This window comes from Centroberyx gerrardi, chromosome 14, assembly GCF_048128805.1.
Source record: "Centroberyx gerrardi isolate f3 chromosome 14, fCenGer3.hap1.cur.20231027, whole genome shotgun sequence".
Lineage (NCBI taxonomy): Eukaryota > Metazoa > Chordata > Actinopteri > Beryciformes > Berycidae > Centroberyx > Centroberyx gerrardi.
In genome coordinates this window covers 30,359,307-30,385,728 of record NC_136010.1, presented here as the reverse complement: position 1 = coordinate 30,385,728, position 26,422 = coordinate 30,359,307, and the positions used below count along the sequence as shown (strand labels likewise).

Genomic DNA, 26,422 nt, shown 5'->3' with positions numbered 1-26,422 from the left:
TAAGAATGGGCAGAACAACTTTCCAAAACGTGGAAAAACGTCTGCTGCAATGTTTTGTGGTTTCGTCTTATTTTCATCAATACTAGAATGAAATACAATTATTTCAAATATCATCATGGGACAGAATATTTACTCAGCTGTGGCCATCAGAAAATATTGTAATGACAATTATTGCCTCACAAAAAAGTATTTTCCCCCAAGCACACTGAGTAATGAAATGAGTGTATGAAATAACAAATAATCAGGTCATAGTATTAAAAATGAACAATGTGCTGATCAGTTAAGTTGTATGTGGCTTTGCAACAAGATCCATGTTGCTCATTGTGCTACATTGCAGTGATAACATTGGACCAAGAGAAAAGAGCGCCTGTAAATTTCCGAGGGTATGCGCACACACACTAGAAAGGCCACACTCAAATCCCCAGTAAAGACACCAACAGAGATCACAGTGTTACAGCTTATGTAAGCATCCACAGCAGTCTAAAAAACTCATGTGCAAAGGAAACAAAATGTCATGCTGTTAGCCTACTTGGTTATATAACATATTATAAGCACTTCACCAAAAGTGCTTGAGTTAGCAAAATGACGAAGGATTAAGCAGTTAAATGCTAAACAGTGACAAACTACAGGGTATTCAAAAAACAGATTTCTTGAATCATTGTGAATTTACTGCATGAAATTTTTGGAATGCACTTTTACACATGCACTCATCTCACATTTCCTCTCACACCTTGCAATATTAGCCTAAATAGTATGAAATAATAGGAAATAAGTATGGATAACATTGTCAAAGATGTCAATTATGTTTACATACAAATGAGCTCAATCCACTAAATCCTTATTGGAATGTGTTTTTACACACTCACTTGCCTCTCTCCCCTCTTCTTATTCCTCCGACCCACAGTCATCACACACTCTTGCACGCATTCTTTGAAGTAGTTCCTTGGCATGGTTTGCCTGAAAAATGTTTAATCAAACTTTTCTGACCAATATCTATGTTTATACCGCCATATAGCCTATTCCATGGAAATACAGAAGAGCAATGAATACTTTCAGTTCATCTACATAACCCTCACCAGCAAATATGCACATTTGTACATATTATCTCTATCTGTACAGTGAAGTGAATATATCTGAAACGTATAGTTGTGTCAACGCACATCTACATGCCTGGTCACTTCCATACATTTTGTATGGCCTCCAGTAGACCTGTTCATGTGAACACCTGCACATGTTTGGGTACCCCTGTATATATGCTGTAATTTTTCACATATTGTCTTTTCTCATACTCCTGTTACTGTTATATTGCACACTGTTACAACCATGGGTCCTATTTGGGAATACTGTCTTGGCATATTGTGTGTTGTACTTCTCTCTTGGATCTGTCAGAGTGTGCATGTCTGATGAGCCGCAGGTGGTCTGCTGAGATTGGCTGTTGTGTGTGTTTACATAGGTGTGTCCTAGTTGCTGATTATCCTCCAAGGATGGCTCCAAGGACTCTTTCCCGGCTCCCAGTGCAGCAGTGTGACCAGCCTTCAGTTCAGACAGATTTATTCTTTTGGTGGTAGCAAGAGTACTACTAGGAAATGTATTGACACTGTGATTTAGGGTGTTTTCACATATAGTCCTTTTTAAACGAACCAAATGCTGACTAATCGCTCTGAGTTCGTTTGGAGGGCTGAAAGGGACCAAGTGTGAAAACACCCTTAAGCTTCGTGCTGTTAAATCATGGAAATCTTGTAAATAATTGTATACAAAAATAGACTTCTAGCAGTCCAGGAAGTTGTAGGGGTGGGTAGCCTTTTGGTTTGGATACATTTTTTCTCCTGTTTTGCCTTAGAGAGTTAAGTTAAGAGTCTGTATTTTTGTTTATTTTTATTCTGTTAGGGAAGTTAGGTTTGCTGGGATTAGTTCCACTTTGTTTATTATTTTCAGCAGTGCTTTACTTCCACTTAGATTTCTTTCAATAAATTGCTACTTTGGACTGCAACTGCTGGTCCTTCTTGGGAGCAGGGAAAGAGGGGGAGTTATGCCTAGGTTTCCCTAGGCTGGGGCGCAACACACATATACTGATATGTATACTGATATATCTTATAATAATCCACCTTTTTCATAATGCACATATGTCACATTGTCTTTCTGTCTCAGATAGTTCTGCTGCTATTTTACACCCTATTATAGGATAAGTTTGGCCATTTTGGACCTATATATAATTTGTCTCTTACATACCTGTAGTACTTTGACCCGCAGAGAATACTGACTCCCGAGGCAGCTGTTGGTTGAAATGACAAACTCTGTTGCTAGGCCTCTTGCTGCTAACAATGACAACAATGACAAATGGGGTTTGTCAAAATATCTCCAAAAAAGCCATTTGTAGGCTCCACAGGGGAGTTGAGAGTAAACATGACACAATTCCGCCATTATGCACACTTTCACTAATTCACTAACCCTAACCCTAAATCAGTGGAAATGGTGTGATGCTGCTGATTTCTGGGCTGTGAATATAAATATATCTCAGTTGATTGCCATTTCGTTTTCACAGACTGACTTTGTGGAGATATTTTGACACACCCTATTTGGACAAACTTTATTAGCAGCAAGAGGCTAGCAATGGGAGTCTGCCATTTCAACCGACAGCTGACTCGGGAGTCAATATTCTCTGCGGGTCCAAGTACTACAGGTATGTAAGAGACAAATTATATATAGGTCCAGTACGTTTTTCAGTCGCTGTTTACACTGGGGCCTGTCCTGATGGCCAGCCTGAGACTTTGGTAATTGATGATTCTACTGTCAGGTTTGTTATTACGTTTTGTTTCTCTGGTTTTAAGGTTGCTGATATTATTGATCAGGTCCCCGTGATTGTTGACCTGTATCCCTCTGCTCACATTGTGATTGTCCACAGCAGGGCTAATGATGTCATGTCAAGGCAATCAGCTAAACTTCAGTATGAGTTTGAGTAGCTGGCCACGACCATAGAAAGTCTGGGAAAAACCTGCTTTTTGTCCGGCCCCATTCCAACCCTGGGGAAGGGTTCTGAACGTTTTAGCTGTCTCTTCAACCTGCACACATGGCTACAGAACTTTTGTTTGGCAACTGGCTATGGTTTTATTGACAATTTTGACTCCTTCTGGAATAATGTACACTTATACAAATAGGATGGCATTCACCCTAATAGACATGGAGTTAGGAAACTCACGGCTAATATTAGGCAGTTTATTATTAATTATGATTGACCTGTACCTCTGCATGGCTCCATCCAATTTTGCCCTTCTGTTTTTAGGGGCCGGCAGCAGCTCTTGTGTTTGTATGTATTATTATTCTATCTTTCTTTCTTACTAAAACTGCCTTCCCATGCATGAAAACTCACCAAAGTTGGCACATAGCTCCAGTCCCATGTCATGCCAAACGACACTCACTAAAGTATGGGGCAAATAGTCCAGATGGTGGCGCTACAGCAGCGGTCAAAACCTTACAACTTTAAAAAATCATAAAAAATCAACAATACATGCTACAGCTCTGTAATTTTCCAAGGTTATCGGCCCAAACAAGACAAAACTTTCATGGTATCTATACTAAATTATGAAGTCCACCACTCTGTTTTTATTAAAAACTGTAAAACAAATTCAATCTAACTAGTCCCACATACTTTGCACACGTAGATGAAAATGACTACAGATCATCATTAGACGTGCCCAAATAAAACTGTTGTGGGGTTTTTCATTTGATCAAAAATTGAGCAAAATGTCTGACTGTAAATGGTACTGTACACATCCACGGTGAATTGCTGCTTACTCAATATCCAATCTTCATGTAAAAAATTTAAAATATTTTCCCGTCTTAGTAGATGAAACGTACAAAATTTCAGACTTCTATCTAAAAAACTGAATTTTTTTTTAAATTACTTGAATTCTTCCCTTATGGAAACCATTATAGTCAATGGAAAACAGAGCATCTTTAAACATCAGTTTTTCGCTTATTGAGCATTCAATACTTGTACAAATAAATTATAGACCTCTCTATGTTGTCTAGATAAAGTACACACATTCTCAGAATTTTATCTTTAAAACTGAATATTTAACAATAGTTTGAAATCTGCCTTTGTATGGATAGACAGATCTTATGCACCCTGGTGGTTGCCTCAGTCATAGTGTAAAGCCACCTATAGCCAAGGCCCTTTTCTGATAGCTCAGCAAGTCTGCGGCTTGCCCTTGGTGTCAAAGGTTGTGAGTTCAAGCCCTGGGTGATTCTGAGTAAATCTTCCTTTGTTGTAACTCTCTTTTTCCTTTGCCCTCTAGGAATAATCTTTCTCAATCTCCCATGTCTAGTGACACTCCTGTGTTTTGCCTACTTAAAGTGGAGATGAAGCATTTGATAATATGACTCTGGTTCATTTGCATTTTACCTCAGACAAGACAGGACACTGCATTCAAGCCTGAAATTCACCTAGATTTGGTAGAAAAATAAACAACAGTTCGCTTCTTCGCCACTACGGCGCAGCCATCTTCCAACAAGCTAGCTGGTGACGTCACAGGAATGGTTCGTCTCATCTGTTCAACCGAGTAATGCTACGTTTAACATTACTTTAAATAGAATAACCACAGGAAATGTGTGTGCTGGGCCACTGCCAAAGCTGTGCCCCTAAATATTTCATTAATATTTAATTTAACACAAAAAAATTATGCATCATATGATCAGGATTATCACACAATATATGAGACAATACTGTATAATCATACAATTAAATCAGTTAAGTCTACGTCGTAACAATAATTATATGTAATTATAAGCAAATCATAATATATTGAAATAAAAAATGAATAAAAATAAAATATTTTCACAACAAACATGACATAGGGAAGGGTCAATCAAGTTGGACTTGTGTGAAGGGGCGGAACGGCGTTTACTGCACATGGTGTTTGTAAACACGGGACACATGCAGGTGGTGCAGGCTGATCTAGTTCTTATTTGCCGTTTTCACGGAAGAAATGGATTTGGGATTAATTATATGGATATGCAGAAGCAACGGCTAAAGCGGGAGAGGACCCGTTACAAGACACGGCTGAAGAGTGAACTGATCTCGGTTTACGGTATCAGCATGGCGAACATGCTACCTTTATCATAGCCGATAACCCAGTTCTGTTGTTGAGGAGGGAGCTGAATCTCCGTGCCCAAACTTTTATTGGAGTGCCAGCGTGATTCAGTATTTGGTGACTCCACATCAAGGATCTGAAATTAATTATCCACACAGAGAAGAGGATAGGTGCACGAACACAAAACCAAGCGGTTTTCAGCTGGCAGCAGATATCTATGATCTAACCCGAATCGCAACATTCCGACAGGGAGAAATATCGCGATCAACCGCAACAAGTCTTCTGATGGTGAGTCATACCGTTGATTTATTTTGCCTATGTGTCTACCTGCTTCGTGATGCAGAAAGTGCTAAGATTTGACTTGACCTCTAGGTGGGAATGGTATATTGATATTGTGGTGTATATATAGCCATGACTGCTGGATTAGGCTGCTAAAGTTAGGTTAGCAGCGACGTGATATGCGTTTGTGGTGCGGCAAGTTGATGAGACAGTAGTAGAGTACAGACTTTATGTGGAGAGTTGTGTTTTGTGTGGTTTGGTTTCTTGGTATGCTCTAAGCACCTTCCCGTGGCGGCTGAATGTAGATACTCTTGTAAGCTCACCTGTTGTTTATTGAGCATCCAGTGTCTCAGCAGGACCTCCCTCAGAGACAATCTCTCTCTCTCTCTCTCTCTCTCTCTGTGTGTGTCTCTCACATTTGAAAGGTCGGGTTGGTTGTGATACAGATAATCTAAACTGACCTCTTGGCAGCATACTTTCAACATAGGTTGGCATCGGGCTCCAAGCCCCGCACTGGCATCACCTATTATTTCCAATGCGCCGATTTTCAAGTTCAGGCATCCTGTTGCCGTCTATCTCCTCCTCCGTACAGCTGGTCTTATCACTGCAATTTTTCTAACAGGCTCAAAGCATACGCTATTGGGTTTCTGATTTGGTTTGTGGGTCTTTTGATTCATCAAAACTTTCAAAATCCTTAGTACCAAAATTTAACTAGTCTGTACTCCAGTACTTTACTCAGGCTTCCTAGTTAACAACCATTCTCGTGACGTAAGCGCTGACGAAAATAAAGATGGCGGCGCGCTAGGCTACAAATATAGCGTAAAGATTTTCTCAACAATGGCTTACTTTTACAATGTTGTTTTTTGTATGGTACATCTTAGTAATACACAAAGCTCTATGCACACTGAAAAAACAGGGAAAGATGGGTTGTCAGTTTTACAAAATCATAATGTGTTATTTACACAAAGAAATGATGTTTCTGCTCTATACGCGATGCAATCACTTACGATTAATTAAATCCAAAGCAAAATCAAATTTACTAGATTGAATCGTGTAGAGCAAATGTGAAGCAATCAAGTTTATTCACAACTGGAAATGAGGAACTGCGCGCCGAAATTTTTGAATAAGAACTGCGCCTGCGCGACTGAAAGAATTCGTTGGCAGGGGAGACACTTCATAGAAGTCTGAAAAACAACAAGGAAGTGCATAAGAAGAACAAGGTAAGCATGGCTATTAATGGTATTAGCAGGACTTAATCATTATTATTTTAACATAACGTTACTTGTCATAGTAAAGAAAGATTATTTTGACATGTGGGGAAACCTTGGTCAAAAATTAACGTCATGAGTTTGTCATGCCAAAAACTGACAAAGCCATCTAGCGAAGTGGGTGTGTTCCACAAAGCTGGCTAACTGAGTTAGCTGGCATGGTTTTGCTGTTTACCACAACGCTAAATAGCCTACACAAGGCAGTTGCTGTGGCCGTTTGTTCTGTGTAAGCTAGCTGGCCGGGCTAATTTGATAGCATAATTTTTTAAATCATTTAAAATGTACCAAAAACAGAAAATCAAGTTATGAGCTTTGTTTTATTGGCTGCACTTGTTATTCACGGCGGGGCGCACGGGCCTGACATAGACAGCGTAGGTGGAGTTAGCCGGTAATATCAAGTGCAAAAGGCACCCGGTGGCGGTGCGTCACGTGCACCATCCTTATTTCAGCAGCTAGCTGCACAGTTGGCAAGGATAGGAACGCATTAAACGCTATATCACAACTTGCAGGAGAAAACGTGAATCCTCAGTCTGCTTGTGTTTTGACTGGTTCTCTTTCTAACTTCATTCAGTATCTCAGCCAATAGGAGAGCGGTGGTGACATCAGCGCCGTTCTCAGCCGCCAGGTTGAAGCGGGCCATCCGGCGTACGCTGCAGTGTCGCCCGTTTAAATAACAAGTGCCGACGCCGCCTACCCGGGCCAGTTTCGGCATACGCTAAGTGGAATTACAAGTGGACCCATTTATACTTCAAGTTGTCACCGATGAACCGGAACCGGAAAATATATATGGTGACGCTGACATATTTGCCCGGGTTTAATTGTCCTCCACCGGTAGATCTAGCTTCGCCGGCTAAGTGTCTCTGCTTTTAAAACCTTATGAAAGCTGTAAGATTGTGCTGTGAGACAGAACCCGAGCCGCCGTATGTAGTGGAAAGTTACGAAGACCTAGTGAGTTGAAGTCTTTTGATCAAAATCGCTTGTTCTTGCTCGATAAAACAAGACACAAGATCACCTTCACTAAACAGCGGGACCTACCTGGCTCTCACCCAGGGGCGTGTCCAGGGAGTGGCCTGGGGTGGCACGGGCCACCCCTGGAATCTGATTGGCCACCCCAGGTGCCACCCCATTATCCTAAACTATGATTGGCTATCTGCCCAGTCAGAGGCGGGACTTAGTTTGAACTGTTTGACGAGTAAACCAAACTTTCGTTTATAGGTGCAATTCAGTCTTAAACCTGAGAGGCAGTAATGCGCCAGAGTAGTGTCTAGCCTTCCAAAAACCCAGAGAAGAATAAGAATAAGATCTTGTTTTGATTTGGAGCGGAGCGGTCAACCACAGGTCAAGAAGTCTCCTGGGATTCCGGGCTACATGTGTTACGCTGGTCTTGTCTCGCTACTTGTCGCTCCTGAAAGATGTGAGTAGACTTTTTGATACACATACTGTGCCAGTGGTTAAAAAAGTTTTAGCTGTAGTAAGCTAAAAAGTTTCCCCCGTCTTTTTTGATTTTCATGGTAATGTGGTGCAGGTCTCTCATCATCTCAGCTTGCTAGCAAACCTGTCGTCATTGTTTGGTTACTGTCAATGATGCTAATGCTAGCTATTGTAGCCGAGCGTTATTGCGCCTGCACTTCTGCAGATTCTAAAATAAAAAGACTCCATCATGAGAACAGACTGTCAACACTTTATTTCTTCCCCGCGAGTCAATCACTATCCACACACGCTCCACTTCCGTTCTTACCCTTCAAAATAAAAGCCCCAGATCTACTGCGTAACTGCCTCCCAAAGGGAACTCCCTCAAAGCCTTTAGCTAGAAGGCAACTCAATAAAAATAGCTTACATACCTCCCCTCCTCCAAAAAGAAACGTCCTCGTTTCTAAACAGTAACAGTATAAATGCAATAAACACATTTGTAAACACCAGCAGTAACATGCCATCATAACACAAAAATTTAAACAGTAAACAACCTTATGCACGTCCCCACCACATAACTGCACGGTCCCAACAAAGTATGCCACACTAATCCCGTACACCAGATATAGCTGATACACCATAGCGTCTAGACACACCATACATATTGAAACAATGTGCTATTACAGTGAGAAAACATGCTAATCGGCATTGTCACACATTCCCCTTTCTCCACTTTACAAACATGCAACATACAACCTTGAACAAATCAGCTAACCATAAGAGACAAAGTCCTCGAAACGCACAGGCAGTCTCACAGTCCTTCCAGAACGAGACACAGTCCGTTGTGGCTCACTGGTGCCCATAACATGACCAGTCCCTGTGCCACCAGTGACCAGTGGCTCCACAGCCACCCAGTCCCCATCTGGCGACCCCTCATCCCGCAGCGAGGGAGCATGAAGAGGGGAAGCCGGGAGGCTACTCGAAGAACCAGCAGGCATCTGCAGTGTGTAGGGTTTCAGCCTATCGTAATGGACTACCTGCTCCTGTCCGTCAGAGTCCAAAGGATAGCCAATACGATAGATGAGTCCAGGTTCACCCTGAGAGTCCAACACAGCCAGGACCCTGTAGGGCCCCTTCCAGTGGGGAGCAAGTTTCATACGGTCCTCCGTAGGATTATGCAGCCATACCAGATCCCCTACTGCATACGGCTGGTGACGGACTGCACCATCATAGTACAGTTTTTGTTTCTCGTGGGCGTCGGCGCCACCCTGCCTGGCACCACCAAAAGCGGTCTCCAGCCTCTCCACCAGAGAGGTCACGAAGTCAGCATGAGAAAAAGGTAAGTTCGAGCGCACCATTTGAGATGGCACCAAAACATCCACCGGGACCCGGGCTTCCCGCCCATGAGTTAAATAGTAAGGAGTGTAGTTGGTGCAGGCATGAACAGATGTGTTATAGGCGAAAGCCACATGTTTCAGATAATCATCCCATTCACCACCGCAAGCAAGCAACGATTTGGCCAGCTGGTCAATGAGAGTCCAATTAAAGCGTTCGACCATGCCATCTGACTTGGGGTTATACGTGTTTTCTTAATCCCCAAAAGTTGACACAGTCTCTGAACAATCTCAGCTTCAAACTGCCGGCCCTGATCACTGTGAACCACTTCTGGAATGCCATGTACTAACACATAGTCCTCAAACAAACACTGTGCTACTGACTGGGCCGTTTGGTCAGGAAGAGCATACAGATTTACAAACTTGGTAAAGTAGTCTTCTACTACTAACACATATCTGTTTCCCTTAGAAGTTATTGGTAATTCCAGAATGTCAGTCGCCACTCTCTGGAATGGCCGAGTCGCTTGGGACCCCCCCATCGGTGCTCGATGCTTCGGCACCGGGGCCCTGCGGGTTTGACATGGGATGCACTGCTCACACCACTGCTGAATATCCTTGAACATAAAGGGCCAGTAACAAGTTTGCCTGGCTCGTTCCCATACTCGTTTCGCTGAGAAATGCGCCGATGCAGGACCTCCATGAAGGTGCTGCAGCACATCAGGGATAAGCGAGGAGGGCACGACCACTTGACACTGAGCATCCCCCTTGAGGGAAGATTTAACCGTCCGGCAGAACAGTCCATTTACAACAGAAAGACGGGAATATTCAGTCCATAATTTCCGAAGCCACCGGGAGCTACCTCTCAGCCACCCCCGAGGCGGTCGAGAACCACTCCTCTCAATCCAATCCAACACCCTACCAATATCTGGATCGGCCTGTTGCAGCTCTTTCAGTCCAGTCGCATCCTGTGAAAGTGAATGCATGAAAGACAAGTCACTTGACACACTGTCCATTTCCACACGCTGCCCCCCTGTGGTAAGGTCAGAGGCCAGGGGGTTCACCGCGGGTGGCTGAGACAACAAAGTGTCTGTCTGGGGAACACTGAACTCCCTGTCCGAACCTGTGGCATTCACCTGGGTGGTTGCTTTCTGTGAGGTGACATTTACCATACCAGGCTCAGTATGCCGTTGTCCATCCTTGTGCTGTATGGCCCAGTTGAAAGGGTCCAGTTCCAATATCCATCTTGCTCTCCTTCCTGTGGGATCCTTGTCAATAGACATGCCGCGCAGGCCCAACAGAGGCTTATGATCAGTTATGATGGTGAAGGCAGCTGATCCAATGTAATGTCTGAATTGGCGTACAGCCCACACTACAGCCCACAGCTCTCTGTCGAACGTGGACCAGCGCCTTTCGGTGGGAGCGAGTGACTGACTAGCATACACCACCACTCTCTCTAGTCCTTCCCTGTCCTGAGCCAACACGGCCCCAACTGCTTCCATGGAGGCATCTGTACACACTTGTATGTTGGATGTTGAAGTCAGGCATAGTAACAACCGGGGCAGACGAGAGCACCCCTTTCAGATACTCAAAGGCTGCATTACATTCAGTTGTCCACTGGAAAGGTGTGTCTTTACATGTTAAGTGGTGCAGAGGAGCTGCACTCTGGGCAAAGTTCTTAACAAAACATAAGAGCATAGGCCCACAAACGCTCTCACTTCAGTTGGATTCCGTGGGGTAGGCCAGGTTCTGACTTTGTCGGTGTTTCGAGGGTCTGGCTGTAAGCCGTGGCGAGAAACAACATGCCCCAGGAATACCATATGATCTCGAGCCAGATGGCACTTCTTAGGGTTTAGTCTGAGGCCTGCCGCCTGAATCCGGGAGAAGACTTCACGCAGGCTGGAGAGATGGTCCTCAAATGTGGGGCTGTATATCAGAACATCGTCGAGGTACACTATACACACTTGCCATGGAAGCCCTCTGAGTACTAGCTCCATCATGCGCTGAAATGTCGCAGGTGAGTTAGTGAGGCCCACAGGCATCGACCGCCACTGGTAGAGGCCCCTGCCCGTCATGAAGGCCGTCTTCTCTCTGTCTTCCTCAGCAACCTCCACCTGCCAGTAGCCATTAGAGAAATCCAAGGTGCTAAACCACAGGGAGCCCGCCAACGCATCCAAGGTATCATCCACCCTGGGAAGAGGATGAGAGTCTTTCACGGTTATACTGTTCAAGCGGCGATAGTCGATGCAGAATCTCCACTCATCATTCTTCTTCTTTACGAGGACGACAGGCGCGGCCCAGGGGCTGCAGCTCCCCTCAATTACCCCATCAGCCAACAGGGCCGCCACCTGCTTGTCTATTTCTTCTCTCTTTTCAGGTGAGCTCCGGTAGGCGCGCTGTCGCAGGGGAGGATGATCACCGGTCTTGATGTGATGTCTGATAAGTGTGCATGTGCCAGTCGCCCCTTTCGACGTGCTAAATATCTCCTTGTGTTCTGCCAGCAGTGCAGCCACTTGCGCCTTCTGCTGCTGACCAACCGGAGACTCCTCCAGCGACACAAAAGGCACATCAGTGGATGAAACGGCATAGACTGTCCCAACTGGAACCTGTGGAAGCGACACAAGCTCGGACTCATCCATGGAGAAAAACTCCCCCAGGTGCATGCCCTCTCTCAGTATAATGTCCTGATCTGTAGGGTTTAACACACGGGCTGTAGTAACCCCATCCTTCACCGATGACACTGTGTGTGCCACCACACACTCACCTTTGTTCTGGAGTTTGGGCGTTAAATAGCCCACAAAGGCAGGAAGCTGGTCAACTGGCCCTGCTGGGGACACACTTACAGGCACCAGCATCTCGCTGAGGGGGGGCAGTGTCATGGCAGTTGCGATGGAAACATTACAACACTCAGGAATCAAGTCTTTGCCACTCAAAAGTGGAATAACAGTGTCCCATAATTGCAGTACGCCACGGGCATAATCCAAGAGGGCATGGTTAGGGACAAGAAAGTCCAGGCCCAGCAGTGCTGCTTGTATAGACCACCTAATCACGCAGAAAACATGCTGCCAGGAGTCATTTCCCAGATGTAGAGTGGCAGTTATGGTGCCCAATGTGTCAAGCATCTGGCCATTCACCGCACGTGCAGCAATAAAGTCCGCCTTTAGGGGCCGCTCGCGTAGTGCTGGGACAGACATGCGGAAATCGGCACTGATAAATGACTCTGTCGCTCCTGAATCCACTAATATGTTAATTTCAGTCCCTTCAATGCTTCCCCTCACGTATGAGGTACGCTGCCGCTCTGTTGTGTCCTGCATCAGTGCCTTACCTGTTGATGGGATAAACATTTCTCCCTCCAAAGGGCCCATCGGCGCTGTAGCTGGTGTTCGGGCCACAACATCAGCTACATCTCTTTTCCCGACTGGTTGACCGGGTCTTCCCTCTTGGGGGAGAGAAAACGCACCCCTCGCCGTCTCGGTGTTTCATCATTAAAGGGGCCCCTGGCGGGTCTAGGGGCCCACCAATTTGGAGAGCAGGCTCGGTTGTCGTAGGGCGCCCGGTAATCCTGTTTTTCCCCGGGACCTCCCTCTGCTCCCCGTTCGCGCCAGCCACGGTCAGGTGAACACCCCCTCTGTTCACCCCATGGGCGACGTGACTGGCAGCCCTGCTCCCCACAAGCACACTGACACTGACCTCCACGCACTGGGTGAGAGGCTTTCCATTCATCTCTCCCGCCACTGGATCTCAGTCGATTATTTTCCTCTGCCATTGGTCTCTTTCCATCCTCATTTCCCTCATGTCTTCAGTAAGTCTGTCCATAGCTCTGTACAAACCACCTCCATCAGATATGGAGTGCACCATTGCTGCTGCACCGCTTCCAGTAGGAGTCTGGCGTACCTGCGTGTTGACATAGTCCATCTTTAGAGCCTCTCTGGCCATCTCACATCGTCCGGCGATAACCAGGGCCTCTTCCAAATCAGTAGCCCCCTGTTCGTGACATTTAGCTCTCAGAGCCGGGTCGAGCCCAGCCAGAAATCTGCAGAATTTCTCCTCTTTCTGAGCTATATCACCGTAGCCTGGGAATGCTTCTTGAACTAGTTTGCTTATTTCTGCGGCATACACGTCCAAACTCTCACCTGGAGCACGGAGACGGGCAGAGAGATTCGCTCTGAAACAGTCCAGAAAATGCCTTTGTCCAAAAGCCTCCTGCAATTTCTCCTTTACTGTAGCATAGTTAGTCTGAACGGCCGCTGGCAGGCTATCCCACAAGAGAAAAGCAGCCTTGGTCAGCCGCCTTGGCAAAATCCTAACCAGTTCGTAATCGTAGTCACCTCCGGTGCCTCCCACCAGCGCTTTCACGGCCACTTCATACTGTCTAGCCCAGCCGGGAAAACTTTGTCTTTCCTCCCCAGCGAAGGGCGGTGGGAGTTCAATCCTTACGTTGCTGGCAAACGGTCTTTCCCCGCGTCGCTCCCTGTAGTCCAGTGGGTCCTCGTCGTACTTCCACATTTTGCAATTTCTTCTTTTTTTTATCTTTTTTATTTATTTATTTATTTATTTATTTATTTGTATATATTTTGCTCTTTAACTTCTCTAACTAACGTTACTACGGTGAAGAGATAGGTGAAGTCCCCACGCACGACGCGGTACGGACTCTCCAACACGTGCTAACTAACTGTACAAAGCTAGGCTAAGCCGGTGCTAGCAGTCGCTAGCTAGTTAGCTGAAACTCTCGCAACTGCCTCGTCTGTCTTACACAATATGTTTATCTTACGATGGGTGTCCAAGCAGGAATTATCCCACCGCTGCCACCAATGTAGCCGAGCGTTATTGCGCCTGTACTTCTGCAGATTCTAAAATAAAAAGACTCCATCATGAGAACAGACTGTCAACACTTTATTTCTTCCCCGCAAGTCAATCACTATCCACACACGCTCCACTTCCGTTCTTACCCTTCAAAATAAAAGCCCCAGATCTACTGCGTAACTGCCTCCCAAAGGGAACTCCCTCAAAGCCTTTAGCTAGAAGGCAACTCAATAAAAATAACTTACACTATGTAAATCTGTCTTGTGTAACTTTGTAGGCCTGAGTAAGTTTTGCATGTCACATTCATTCATGCATACATAATTAAATGTATTGTGCAAGATATAAAGTGACATGCGTCATGCGACTATTACAGTATGAAAAGAAATCAGAACATTCAGGATTTCTTCAAAAGAAAGAAATCCAAAACAGCAGAGCAGGACAGAGCAGCCAGCAGTCCTAGTCAGTCAGAGGATGAGAGCCAGCTTGACACTGGTAGGGATGTACAGCAGGAGCCTCCAGCTTCAGCTGTACACATGGGTATGTAAAATCCTGATAGTTCCAGATTTCCAGATATGTTTAGATCACTGGCCTCAAACCTGAATGTTAGTGTTGAAACAAGATTTGCTGGTTTGTTAGGAGAGATGTGAGGAGGGGTGTGAGTCTTTTTTTTTTTTTAGTCAAGTAAGCTAGTGTGAGTTCAGGTCTCTCTGTTGGTAAGATTACTACAGTGTCTGTTCTTCTAACCAACTACACTGTAGCACATTTGAAGTTTTGCACAATTTTGTCAAGTAAATATTTTGTCCACACAGGCTTATTTATTTTAATTTTGTTGGCACTTTATACTGTGACTATTTTTGAATGTGCATTGTTTTCTTTTGTATGTAGCCTACTTTTGGAGGTACAATTTCTTTAAAGAATAAAGTATGGAAGCTTTATATTACATTTGTATGGTGCCACTCTGTTGTGTTGTGATTGGTAGGTCTATTTATCTTTTAAATTAAACTTTAAACACAGGAATGTAAGACACTGTAATGTTAGCAATTAAAGTAGATATGGGTAGTGGAGACAAAAATGGTAAATTAATGCTATTCTGACGTGTGTGTGTGTGTGTGTGTGTGTGTGTGTGTGTGTGTGTGTGTGTGCTCGTACTTCATGCCACCCCTGCATAAGTCAGTACCCCACTTGGGCCACCCCAGTCAAAAAAGTCTGGACACGCCACTGCTCTCACCGCCGGAGACGGTCGCTGTTTTCTGGGAGGCAGTGCGCCGAAGAGTCGGTAGGGAGGACCGACCGGGATGTGGCGACTTTTCTCCATAAAAGTTTGATGACTTTTGGTTTGGCGACTATTATTGTCTGATCTTATTATATTACTGTGTGGGTTGAAGCACTGGAGGTTTTGTATGCATTTTGAAAGCTTATCGTTAGCCAAGATAGGAAGGATCTGTTTTGTTGTCATACTGTACTGTACTGTAGTGTCAACTACTACTGACACTAACGTAAGGAGATGCTCTGAATCGCTTTGCCATGTATTTGGTACCAAATTAAAGAGTTTTAAAGTGTTTTTAATGGAAAAACTTGTGATTGTCTATTTATTTATATTTTTGAGATAGTGGATTTTTTTCCTTTACTCATGCTGGAATGACTTAAAATTGCACAATTTTGCAGACAATTTTGTTTTTTAAGTTGTCTAATTTGTCCTGAAACAGAAACATACAATGCACTTTTGTTTTTGATTTATCGCATGTTACTCTGTATTTGTTGCTGGAATTTGTTTTTGCACAATGCTAGGTGATTGCACAGCCTGCATAATGTCAGGGGACTTTTATTTTGGTAATGACATGATGATGATTTTATGGATACAAGATCCACAAAACAGTGAATCCACTGTCTGTGGAAGCTGTAGGTTTTGTACTAAATGTTGAGATTGATCCAATACAGTTGAAATTTTGGTACAGAATTGCCTTTTTGCCTTGTTTATTAATGCATCCATGACTTCATATTGCACACACAAACGTGTAGAAACAGTTTCACATTATGATCACAAGGTTCGATCATGTGGAAATGATGTCCACAATGCATTTGTGTAACGTTAGTATTTAAAAAATCACAAGCAATGGAACCGCAGCCATTCATGTTCCATTTACTAGATTAGATTAGATGGAACCGATGTCCACAATATATTAGTGTAACTTCAATTAGAACAAATCATGTTGGGTGAATGCATATAAAACAAATAGGACGGACACAATAAAATCAAGGTGAAATTACATGATTCATTGGTATTGGATTAACTTGAAGATATTGTGTTGATTTTATATGATTGGGTTACATTGATTCTACTGGAATAAATAGTGTAGCTTGAACACTAAAAAATTAAGTAGATCATAGAAGATGATTTGTGTTGATTAAACACATTTCAATAATGTGGAACCGATGTCCACAATTTTTTAAGTAAATCCAATGTTTGGTTTTTTTCAGTGCAGGTGTCTATTTCGTTGTTTCATCTCCATTTTAATGTGAAATCTCTTGCTAATAAGTCTTTTTTATGCAATAACTTTATCATGGCAAATAACATAGACTTGTTCCTGATCACTGAGTTATGGCTGAGCCCTGGTGATAGCATCGTTTTAATTGAAGCCTGTCCCCAGAATTCTTTTGCTTCCGGCAGCCTAGACTGTCTGGCTGTGGTGGTGGTCTTGCGGTGATTTATAGACTTGTTTAAATGTTCTAGGGCTGGACCCAAATATTTGACAATTCGGATATTCGTTCGTTGGGTAGGTATTCAGTTTTCAATTTTGGGATTCGGATATTCGTTTTTTTTATGTAATTTTATATGTAATGATCATTGCTTGGATGTCTATATAGTGACGTCACAGAGCTTGACCTATATCACAACAACGTCTGCCCTTAATAAAACTACAGCTGAAGTATGAAGTTTTTCGTCTGGTGTTCATCTCTTCTTCTCTAACGACTCCCCGGAGATCATCCACATCTCTACAAATGGCGCTCGAACCGTGTCGTGATCACCTCGGATTTAAGCTGTGGCCACTCTCTGAGTGAGGTCGGACTGTTTGAGTTCAAGTGGATTCAGCGTGGTTGCCGTGGACCGCTATCTCCGTGCTATGACAGTGTCTCAGTGGATATAAACGGTGCTAAGCTACATTTTCCTTGGCTGCTAACTGAAGGAGCTACAAGACTGCTAGCTGGCTGGTTGCCAAGAGGTTGCCGCTGCGTTTGCTATCCCGTTTTGGACCGTGTAGGAGCGACGGACCTGTGGACTCCACCGAGTATGCTTCGAATATTCGCTGTTGATTACTACCAAAGCTCCGGAGGCCAAAAAATGGTATTCGGGACAGCCCTAAAATGTTCCACTATTTCTTTTGGTGGTTTTACTACTTTTGAGTCACTTCGCTTTAATTTAAATGGCAAGGTCCCCTTATGTGTTTTAATTTATAGACCTCCAAAACTAAACTCTGGTTTTATCCAATAATTTTCTGAATTACTATCAGCTATAATCCCCCAATACGATAGAGTTCTTATTCTCGGTGATTTTAACATCCATGTCTGCTCGCCCAGTCCTTCTTTTACTATTGATTTTATTAAGCTTTTTGAATCTTTTTAACGTCAGCAGTCTGTCAGAGGTCCTACACACAATAAGGGTCACACACTCAACCTTGACCTCTCCCATGGTTTTTCCCTGGGTAAGCTGGATCTACTAGACCTCCCTGTCTCAGATCATAAAGCTGTCATCTTTCAGTCCCAACTCCTCTTCCTTCACCTAAGCCCCTTACCTGCATTCGTTCTTGCTCTTTTAACTCAAACTCTGCTCACCAGTTGCGCCAGGCCTTCTTATCTGCTTCCTCTAGCACTTCTGAGCACTCCAATTTCTGCTGATGTTTTAGCTTCTGACTTTAATAATTCATGCTCGACCATTCTAGATTTTATTGCACCTTTTAAAGACAAAGGCCGGATCTACTAACATGTCGCAATTCCCCGTGCAGCGCAAAAGCAATTGTGGGTGCAATTGGTACCGCCAAGGTATTTACTAAAGTAGGGCACGCAAATGAGCAGAGGCGCAGATAAGAATTGCGACTGCGCTAATATAAGGGCCAAGCAATGCGCACAATAGCCCATTAGCAGCAACGTAATGATGGGAAAAAGAAGCGCAAATGTCTCTCCAGTGGAGCTGGAAGTGTTGGTGGCAGAGAAAACCCCAAAGAGCTGCAGAGAAGAGATGTTTTACCAGTGCGTAAAAAGTCACTCTGGAACGACATAAAGTGAATGCAGTTGGGCACCACAAGCGTGATTTAGTGGAGGTAAAAAGCGCTGGTATATGAGGAGGTGAACCAAAATGCTTACCACAAATAAAGGCAAAGAGGAGCCTTAATTCCCTTGGAGGAGCAGCAGGAGAGCCTGACTGAGACACAGGTGCCAGTGTAGGAGGGATGGAGACCTGGTGAAGGTATGGTTACATATAGCTGGAGAAGTCGCACACACACCTCTCCACTGTCGTGACAGTTATTACGCGCACATATTTTAGGTTCATTGTTTTCATCAAGGCAATATCGCGACATTGGCTCATAATAAGTGTCAGCAAATCCAGAGAAGAGCCTGCAACTTTTTCTTTTTGTATATCTTTGTATCAAAGTCGGTCTCATCTTTTAAGTCACTTCTTAAAACCTATTTTTATGTAAAGTCCTTCTCTTACTGTTTATTTTAACTTATTTTATTCTATTTTAATTATTTTAAATTGGGTTTTTTTGTATTTATTGTATTCCATTTCATAGTATCTTTTCTTTTAGATGGTGTTTTCTATTTTCAAGTCCTTTATCTCGTATAATGTTTTATTGACTTTTTAAACTCTATTTTTATTGTTGTAAAGCACTTTGAAACTCGGTTTTGAAAAGTGCTATATAAATAAAGTTTATTATTATTACTATTACAGGTATGTAAGAGACAAATTATATATAGGTCCAAAATCGCCCAACTTATTCTTTGATTCTGGAATCCAGACTTTGTACACATTTTCATTCATATATTTCTGCTTAATATATCTGAGTGTTGGAAATGTAGTATGTTTATATAACCCCCATTTCTTACTTATAACCTAGTCTTCTTTGCTGTATCCTACTATTACTACTACTACTATTATCCTACTACTACTATTTGCTGCTGCAACAGCCCAATTTCCCCACAGGGATCATTTAAATGAATCTAATCTAATCTAATAATTATGTGGTACTTTTTCCTACATTGCCTATTTTGGCCAACAGAGATATCTAAGCAAGAAAGATAAAATCAGAGAGAAAAAGACTAGCCTTAGGACTTACCATGAAATGGATGAGTGGCTATTCTGGATAGGCACTGGATGACCATCTCATGTGAGGTCTGGAGAGAGGAAACATTGCAAATAATGGAAAACACAGAAAAATGTCAGGATTATTATGATCCTTTGCAGGTATTCATTCTGGCCACACTGATCCGTTAATAATTATAATTATTTATAATAATATAATAATTATTCATAATTTTCAATTCATTTTCAATAGGTCTACTCCATTAGGGTGTGCTGGTGCACCAGTTTTGGCCCGGGTGTGCATAGTTTCCACTCCATTTAAAAATGTATGATGGGGGACATGCTGGTTGTGCCTCTGAAGTTCTCAGCAAAAATGTCACTTTTTACACGGCTGATCATGAGATTTTATTACTGAAACTAAAAAATATTGGTGTCTTTGCTTTGGTTTACCAGCTATTTGATCCACAAAAGTAAATTTGTCATTGTGAATGGTATTAAATCTTCTCTGCTTGAGATCACTTGGGCCCCAATTATTTTTAAGACAATGACCCATATTCATAAAAGTCAGTAGTAACAGCTTTGCGCCACACAATCTTAATGCCGTGGTATTTTGAGCTCATTCATAAAAATTCTGCAGAGTTGTCTACCGGAGTGATGTCATGTTTCCATGGCATTACTGTCAGCGGTCGCCCAGGTGAAAGCCAGTGACAATCAACATGTTGATGAGCTGTTACATATTCAATGTACACACGTGTTAATGTAAACTATTTGGAATGTTTATTTATTTTATTTATTTCCTTTATTTTACCAGGTTCCTCTGTGAGCACAACAGCTGCCCATTTATAAACAGGATTGGAACTGTGATAATATTGTGATAATGGTAGGGTGGTTAGTGTGATTATAAATCCACATAATGCATCTGTGCTGTTTTCTTCAATGTAAAGCATAGGCATGTCTCTGTTTAACACAATGACATCTCTAAAAGATAATCTATATGTGTAGCGCAACTTCCAAAACTGCCACAAGGAAAGCCTGACCTGTCTGTGATATGCCCTAATATTCTAATCAAGGCAATGGGATTATGACAGTATTCCACTATGCAAAAATGTCAAGAATGGCAAATTGAAAATATTTATTCAGAATTGTTCAAAAAGCTTGCCTTTTATTTGCCTGGTGTCCAGCCCCCATGAATCGCAGTCTTTAGCACTTTTTGAATTTGCATGGCAATTCATAAGGGTCTGGACACAAGCCTATCCACGACTGACTCACTGACGTAATTTCTTGCCCCAACTGAATGGTTGGTGCAAGGTGGTAAATCTTTGACCAATCACAGTAGCAAAACAGATTGACGTAATCTGGAAAAAAGCCTCAGAGCTAAAATCAATCATGGCGGCGTTCACTTCTGAGCTTTTAAACATGCGGATTGTTCCTGTTTTAACTCATCGATGGAATTAAGTTTTTTAAGGACTGATGAAATCGTTAAATCTAGCTTGCTATCATCCAATCCCTTTGCTGGCGCTGCCATTTTGGTAGTTGTTGTCGCACTCTGTAACGCTTGTCGTAGGTTTGTTCCACCTACAACAACCATCCAATCAGGTATGTCGGACAGTATCTGTCCAAAATAACTGCCGGTGGACAGGCTGGCGTCCAGACCCCCATGAATTGCCATGCAAATTCAAAAAGTGCTAAAGACTGCGATTCATGGGGGCTGGACACCAGGCAAGTTTTTCATATGTTTTCGGTCAGAATAATGCCACAATGACTTCTATTTGTTTGATTTGTATTAAAACCTATTTTCATATGTGTTTGAATTTAACATTTAACTTACTGTCTGGTTAGATGAGGTGGTATTTTTTGCGTGAGGGACTGCCTTTATGAATCACTTAAGGGACATGCAAATGATCTGCAGAGGGTGTCCGCACTAAAACACCGCAAGCGGTAAATTGAGGCAGTAATCTGTGTTCATGAATAGGGTGAATGCTTACCATCACGTATCAGCCACTAACACCACGAAAACCCTTGTGGTAAATTTTATGAATACATCTCATTAGGTCTAAGATTGTTTGCTGATGATATTGTGTATTTGTGTGTATATATATGTATTTTATTCCCAATTGCCAATTTGTATGTTCTCCTTTTTTCTTTTTTTTTTTAGCTTTTATGTTTTTCAATCATTTTTTTATTGTTCTTGTTATGATTATTAGAGGTCCAACTTAGCATGAAATGCTGGGAACCATTTTGGAATTGTTAGGATTCTTCTTATTATTTTTCTCCGGTAAAGTTGTTTGCAGCTCAGAAACTGTATTTTCTGGAGTAAACAAGCTTGACAAATCTATTCCTATGGTGACACACTACTCAGGCCATGTCAACCACCGATGGTGGCCAGATGGTGGCACTACAGCCCAAAATGAACTGTTTGTCCTAGCATTCAAATTATTATTTCTTCATATTCCTTACATTCATCTGTACAAAACAGTCGTCCTAGGTTGTTTGCTCAATTTACACCAAAGCGGTGGGCCTCATGGATCATCCATTTGTCCTTGACATCTCCAAGTTGGTTGAAATGATTTCTCTATGATTGCGGAAAATTTCATACACTGCAACTTAATACTTTCAATGTCATCACTCCACTCTTTTCACAACTTTTCCAGAAACCAGAAAACAATTTACAATCTTCTTCTCATGAACCATACATCCAATTGATTTGACATTTGGTAATTATGTTCTTTATACATGTTCCCAACTACTGTGCAAAATTTCTTGTGAGTTCCAAAGACCTGTGCTCTGCCCACTTCCACTTTGGTGTGCCCAAGTGGCAACAAGGGACAAGTGATAGGTCATAGGTGATAGTCCTACCCATATTGAAAGCATCAGAAAGAATATTATAACCGGAGTGCCCCACATTAAAGCCCCTACGTGTAGAATTTCTATCTGATTATATCATCCTCCAATTAATTTTGATACCATAAAAGCTTGTCAGTAGAAAAATGAGACCTTTGCGGAGAAAATTGGTTTAGTCTATAGCCCCTTTCACACATGCCTGTTCTGTAAATGTGACGGCATACCGTCATGTTTTAACAGCAGCCGGTGTGGAAATGCCAGTATATCAATTCTGCCAATTTCCCAGCTCAAGACGTAACGTTACTAGTAATGTTCCGTATTGACTGCATGCGTGAATGATGCCAGAACATTAACGGCACGAGCACCGTCCGTGAATTTTTGGTCATTCTATTTTCTTTTCACAAACAGAAATTAAAAAATGAAAAACTAATGGTGACAACAAGGTATTTTTCATTTTCCTGGTCAGAAACAGCAGAATCAACATTTATAAAAGGACTTGATTTTCCAATGCAATGCACTCTGGGTGATTAGGGTCTGCTTCAACTGATACAGTTATGTCTCAATTTTTACAGCAAATAAATGCATACAGTGTTGCCAGATCGATCTGGTTTTCTGCCCAGTTGTGCTGCTTTTGATCGCGTGATGCGGAAAAACAATTGTTGGGTGGATAGATAAACATTGGGCTGGTTTCATATCATTTCGTCGGGTTTTTTAAATTATGACTTCTGTATACTGCGCTGTATGGTATGTATGCAAGGTGTTCTGTTCAATTTGACATACTGTCAAGGCTGAAAAAGTTGCTGGCGCTGAATTAGACAAGGCATGTGACATTATGTTGCATATCTGACTTTATTCTTTGATCTTGAGTTATGACATGCGATTGGCAAATATTAATTTTTACAGTTTTTTTTTGCATCTATAATATTTGAGCGGATTTCTACGCCATTGGGCTGGTTTTGAGCAATTATTGGGCTGGAAAGGGTGGAAACTGACAATACAAACTAGCAACACTGACCGCATGTCACTCTGAATTGTGGGATTGCCAATGTTTGGAGAAATTTGATCTGTTCAGGTTATAACTCAATTGCATGACCAAACTGCTGCGCTAGGCTGTGTTCCCGAAGTAATCACCAATTATAATAATAATAATCTAAGACAGCCCGCTGGAAATCAGCCCCTATTATTCATCATTATATTTTAGTTAATAATTCGGCTTAGTTTGCTGTCAATCCATCGTCATCGAATTCCACACCAGTAGTGTTTTGTATTTTAGCTGTGTGACCGCAAATTTTTTGTAGGCTATGCTACCCTAGTGCTATGTGTGTGTGTGTCACGAAGCGTCATCGCTACAACGACCAGCAGAGAGAGAGAGAGAGGCTGTCTTGGGAGGCTGTCAGTAGGGATGGGTATCGTTTAGATTTAGATAGATTTAGATATCGTTTAGATTTAGATACCGGTGCTAAAACAATACTTTTAAAACGGTACCGGTGCCTAAACGGTACGGAAGCATATTGCATTCACTAAAGAAAAAAAAATCTGAGATGGTTTCTCGTAATTATGACTTAGTATCTCATAATTATGACTTAGTATCTTATAATTACAAGATAAAGATCTCGTAATTATGAGACAACTTATCTCGTAATTACGAGAAAAGAATACTTCTGGTTTGGGCGTTTAGCCTTCAAAATAAAAGCACAAGATTTTAAACATGTAGAAATACTGTAAACCAATTACCTTGTATTTAATCATCAAATTCAATAAATGAGCACCCATATTAATGTTTGATGTCATAATAATAATGAAAAATGCCATAACGTGCCATTCTTAAGTATATATTATTCTGACATTTTCTGACTAAATTGGACACTGTACAATTTACCTTTCATTGTAACAGCGCAAGTTCTATGTCAAAACACTCCTGCAGAACTGAACTTTCATGACACAGTAACATTTAGGCCCAAAAGGTTTAAGCAAAGTCATGGCAGGCCCTCAAAGTCAGCCATACTGCAAGTGTAATATATGCAGCGTTTATAGTTAAGAATGGCACATATTATGGCATTACTATTATGACATCAAACATTAATATGGGTGCTCACTTATTGAATTTGATCATTAAATACAAGGTAATTGGTTTAAAACATGTTTAAAATCTTGCGCTTTTATTTTGAAGGCTAAACGCCCAAACCAGAAGTATTCTTTTCACGTAATTACGAGATAAGTTATCTCATAATTCTGAGATCTTTATCTCATAATTATGAGATACTAAGTCATAATTATGTCAGCTTTATCTCATAATTATGAGATACGGAAGTCATAATTACGAGAAACCATCCCAGATTTTTTTTTCTTTGGTAAATGCAATACACTTTCATATAAAGCGCAAAAAACTACATTAAAGAATGCTTCTTTTATTGCAAAGGCAAAGAAATGTAACATATTAATAAATAAATAATAAAAAAAGCTAAGTCAACTACAAAAATTTAACAGTAACATATATAACAGTTACAATACTAATACTAACAGCAAAAGAAATACCAAGTGCAAACTTCTAGACTTCTACTCTTCTACAAATTGTTCTACTCTTCTACTTCAATATTCTTTTGCAGAAATATCTGCTTTCTCTGGCAAAATATGGCTACTCTCCTGACATCAACATCAACATTTGCTGTTTATTGTGACATTCTAGTTATTAAAAGTTTTTTTTATAAACTAAACCTATTTGTCCTTAATTACTTTTCATATAGTTTTCACGTTACATAATAACAAATAACTGACGGTTTGTATAACCGGACGTTATCGGTAATGAAAACAACCCACCTCTTCTTTTATCTGATTGGCTAAGCGACCAAAATGTGACATTGACAAGCGGCGCTGCTGTTTGTCTTTCGACCAAAAGTTGGAAGGCGAGTCGCACGGGAGAGGAAAGCGGCAGGCGCGTCATACAGAGGAAGACAGTCAATTTCAAGCGGTGCGCTCCAAGCAATAATGTTAGTGAAGGCGCGTGCGGCGGTTTCCGAGCACTGGAGGGCGGATATTTCAATCGCCAGCTCAGGCATGGCACCGAAATGAGGTACCGAAATCTGCATTGCAATTCAATCCGGTAGGTAGGCCTACCGGTCGTACAGGAACCGGTGCCATAGTGGCACCGGGTTTTGGGACCCAACCCTACATTTGATAGGTAAGAAGCTAGGGAATATGAATCCATTGTAAGTAAACCTATATCTATTACCATTCCAGAGTAAATGGAGATGGAATAAAGGAAAACATCATATTTTCATCCTCGCCTAGTATACAATCTACCTACAATGTAACTGTAAATTTGATGAAAATACAATAAAATACAACAATTTATGATACAATTTATAAAGATATACTCAGGTGGTCTCCATGCTTTAGCCATTTGGATCCAAAGTGCCATTTGGATCCAAATACACCCATTTGCCAACAAAATTGCACATTTTGACCTCAATATGGGGTATTTTAATTGCAAAAAGTAAGAACTTTTAGCTATGTTACAATAATAAAAATCTCCAAAAATACTAAAAAATCACAAGGAATATTGATCAAGTCTGTGCGTCATGCGCCCTCGTGCGTGAATCAGGAACACAGAGAGTGGATTTACGCAGGACTATTTATAGAGAATGGCAGGGTTTACCATAACGTGATACATCGTCAGAAAGGTCTCAGCCAACAGAATCGATTGTTGTATAGTACATTGCTGTCAGTGCTTCGATACAGCCAGCAGACGGCGACGAAATTTAATTTCTTCTAATGTGTCTCCTTACGGCGATTTTCATTATTAACGGGATATAACAGCTATAAACAGGGTTGTTTTCCTAGTGATTGACAGGTCGCCTGTCCAGTGATCGACAGGTCGCCGTGGCCTTTGGACAACCCTCAGCTTCACTCTGGGTTAAAAAAATGTGAACATGGCAGTGATCGTAAACCCAATCTTTTGCCTTCAGAAACCTATGGGTGATGTCACACTCACTACTTTCCATTTTTTTTAGTCTATGTACCAAGCACGTTGTTGCAGAGCGACGAGAAAATGTATCCCAGCGCCTTTGAACGCAACTGGCCCTTGTATTTACAAAGCTTATATTT

The 26,422-nt window shown here is 42.0% G+C and overlaps 1 protein-coding gene across 1 annotated transcript in view; it reads right to left on the bottom strand.

Annotated features, from left to right (window-relative positions):
* The window catches only part of LOC139913097 (mitochondrial carrier homolog 1-like), a 75,950-nt gene that overhangs the window by 11,244 nt on the left and 38,284 nt on the right, over nt 1-26,422 (bottom strand). The window contains exon 5 of the mRNA XM_078288266.1: nt 19,512-19,569. Coding sequence (XP_078144392.1) covers nt 19,512-19,569 — 58 coding nt within the window. The remainder of the gene's footprint in view (nt 1-19,511; nt 19,570-26,422) is intronic.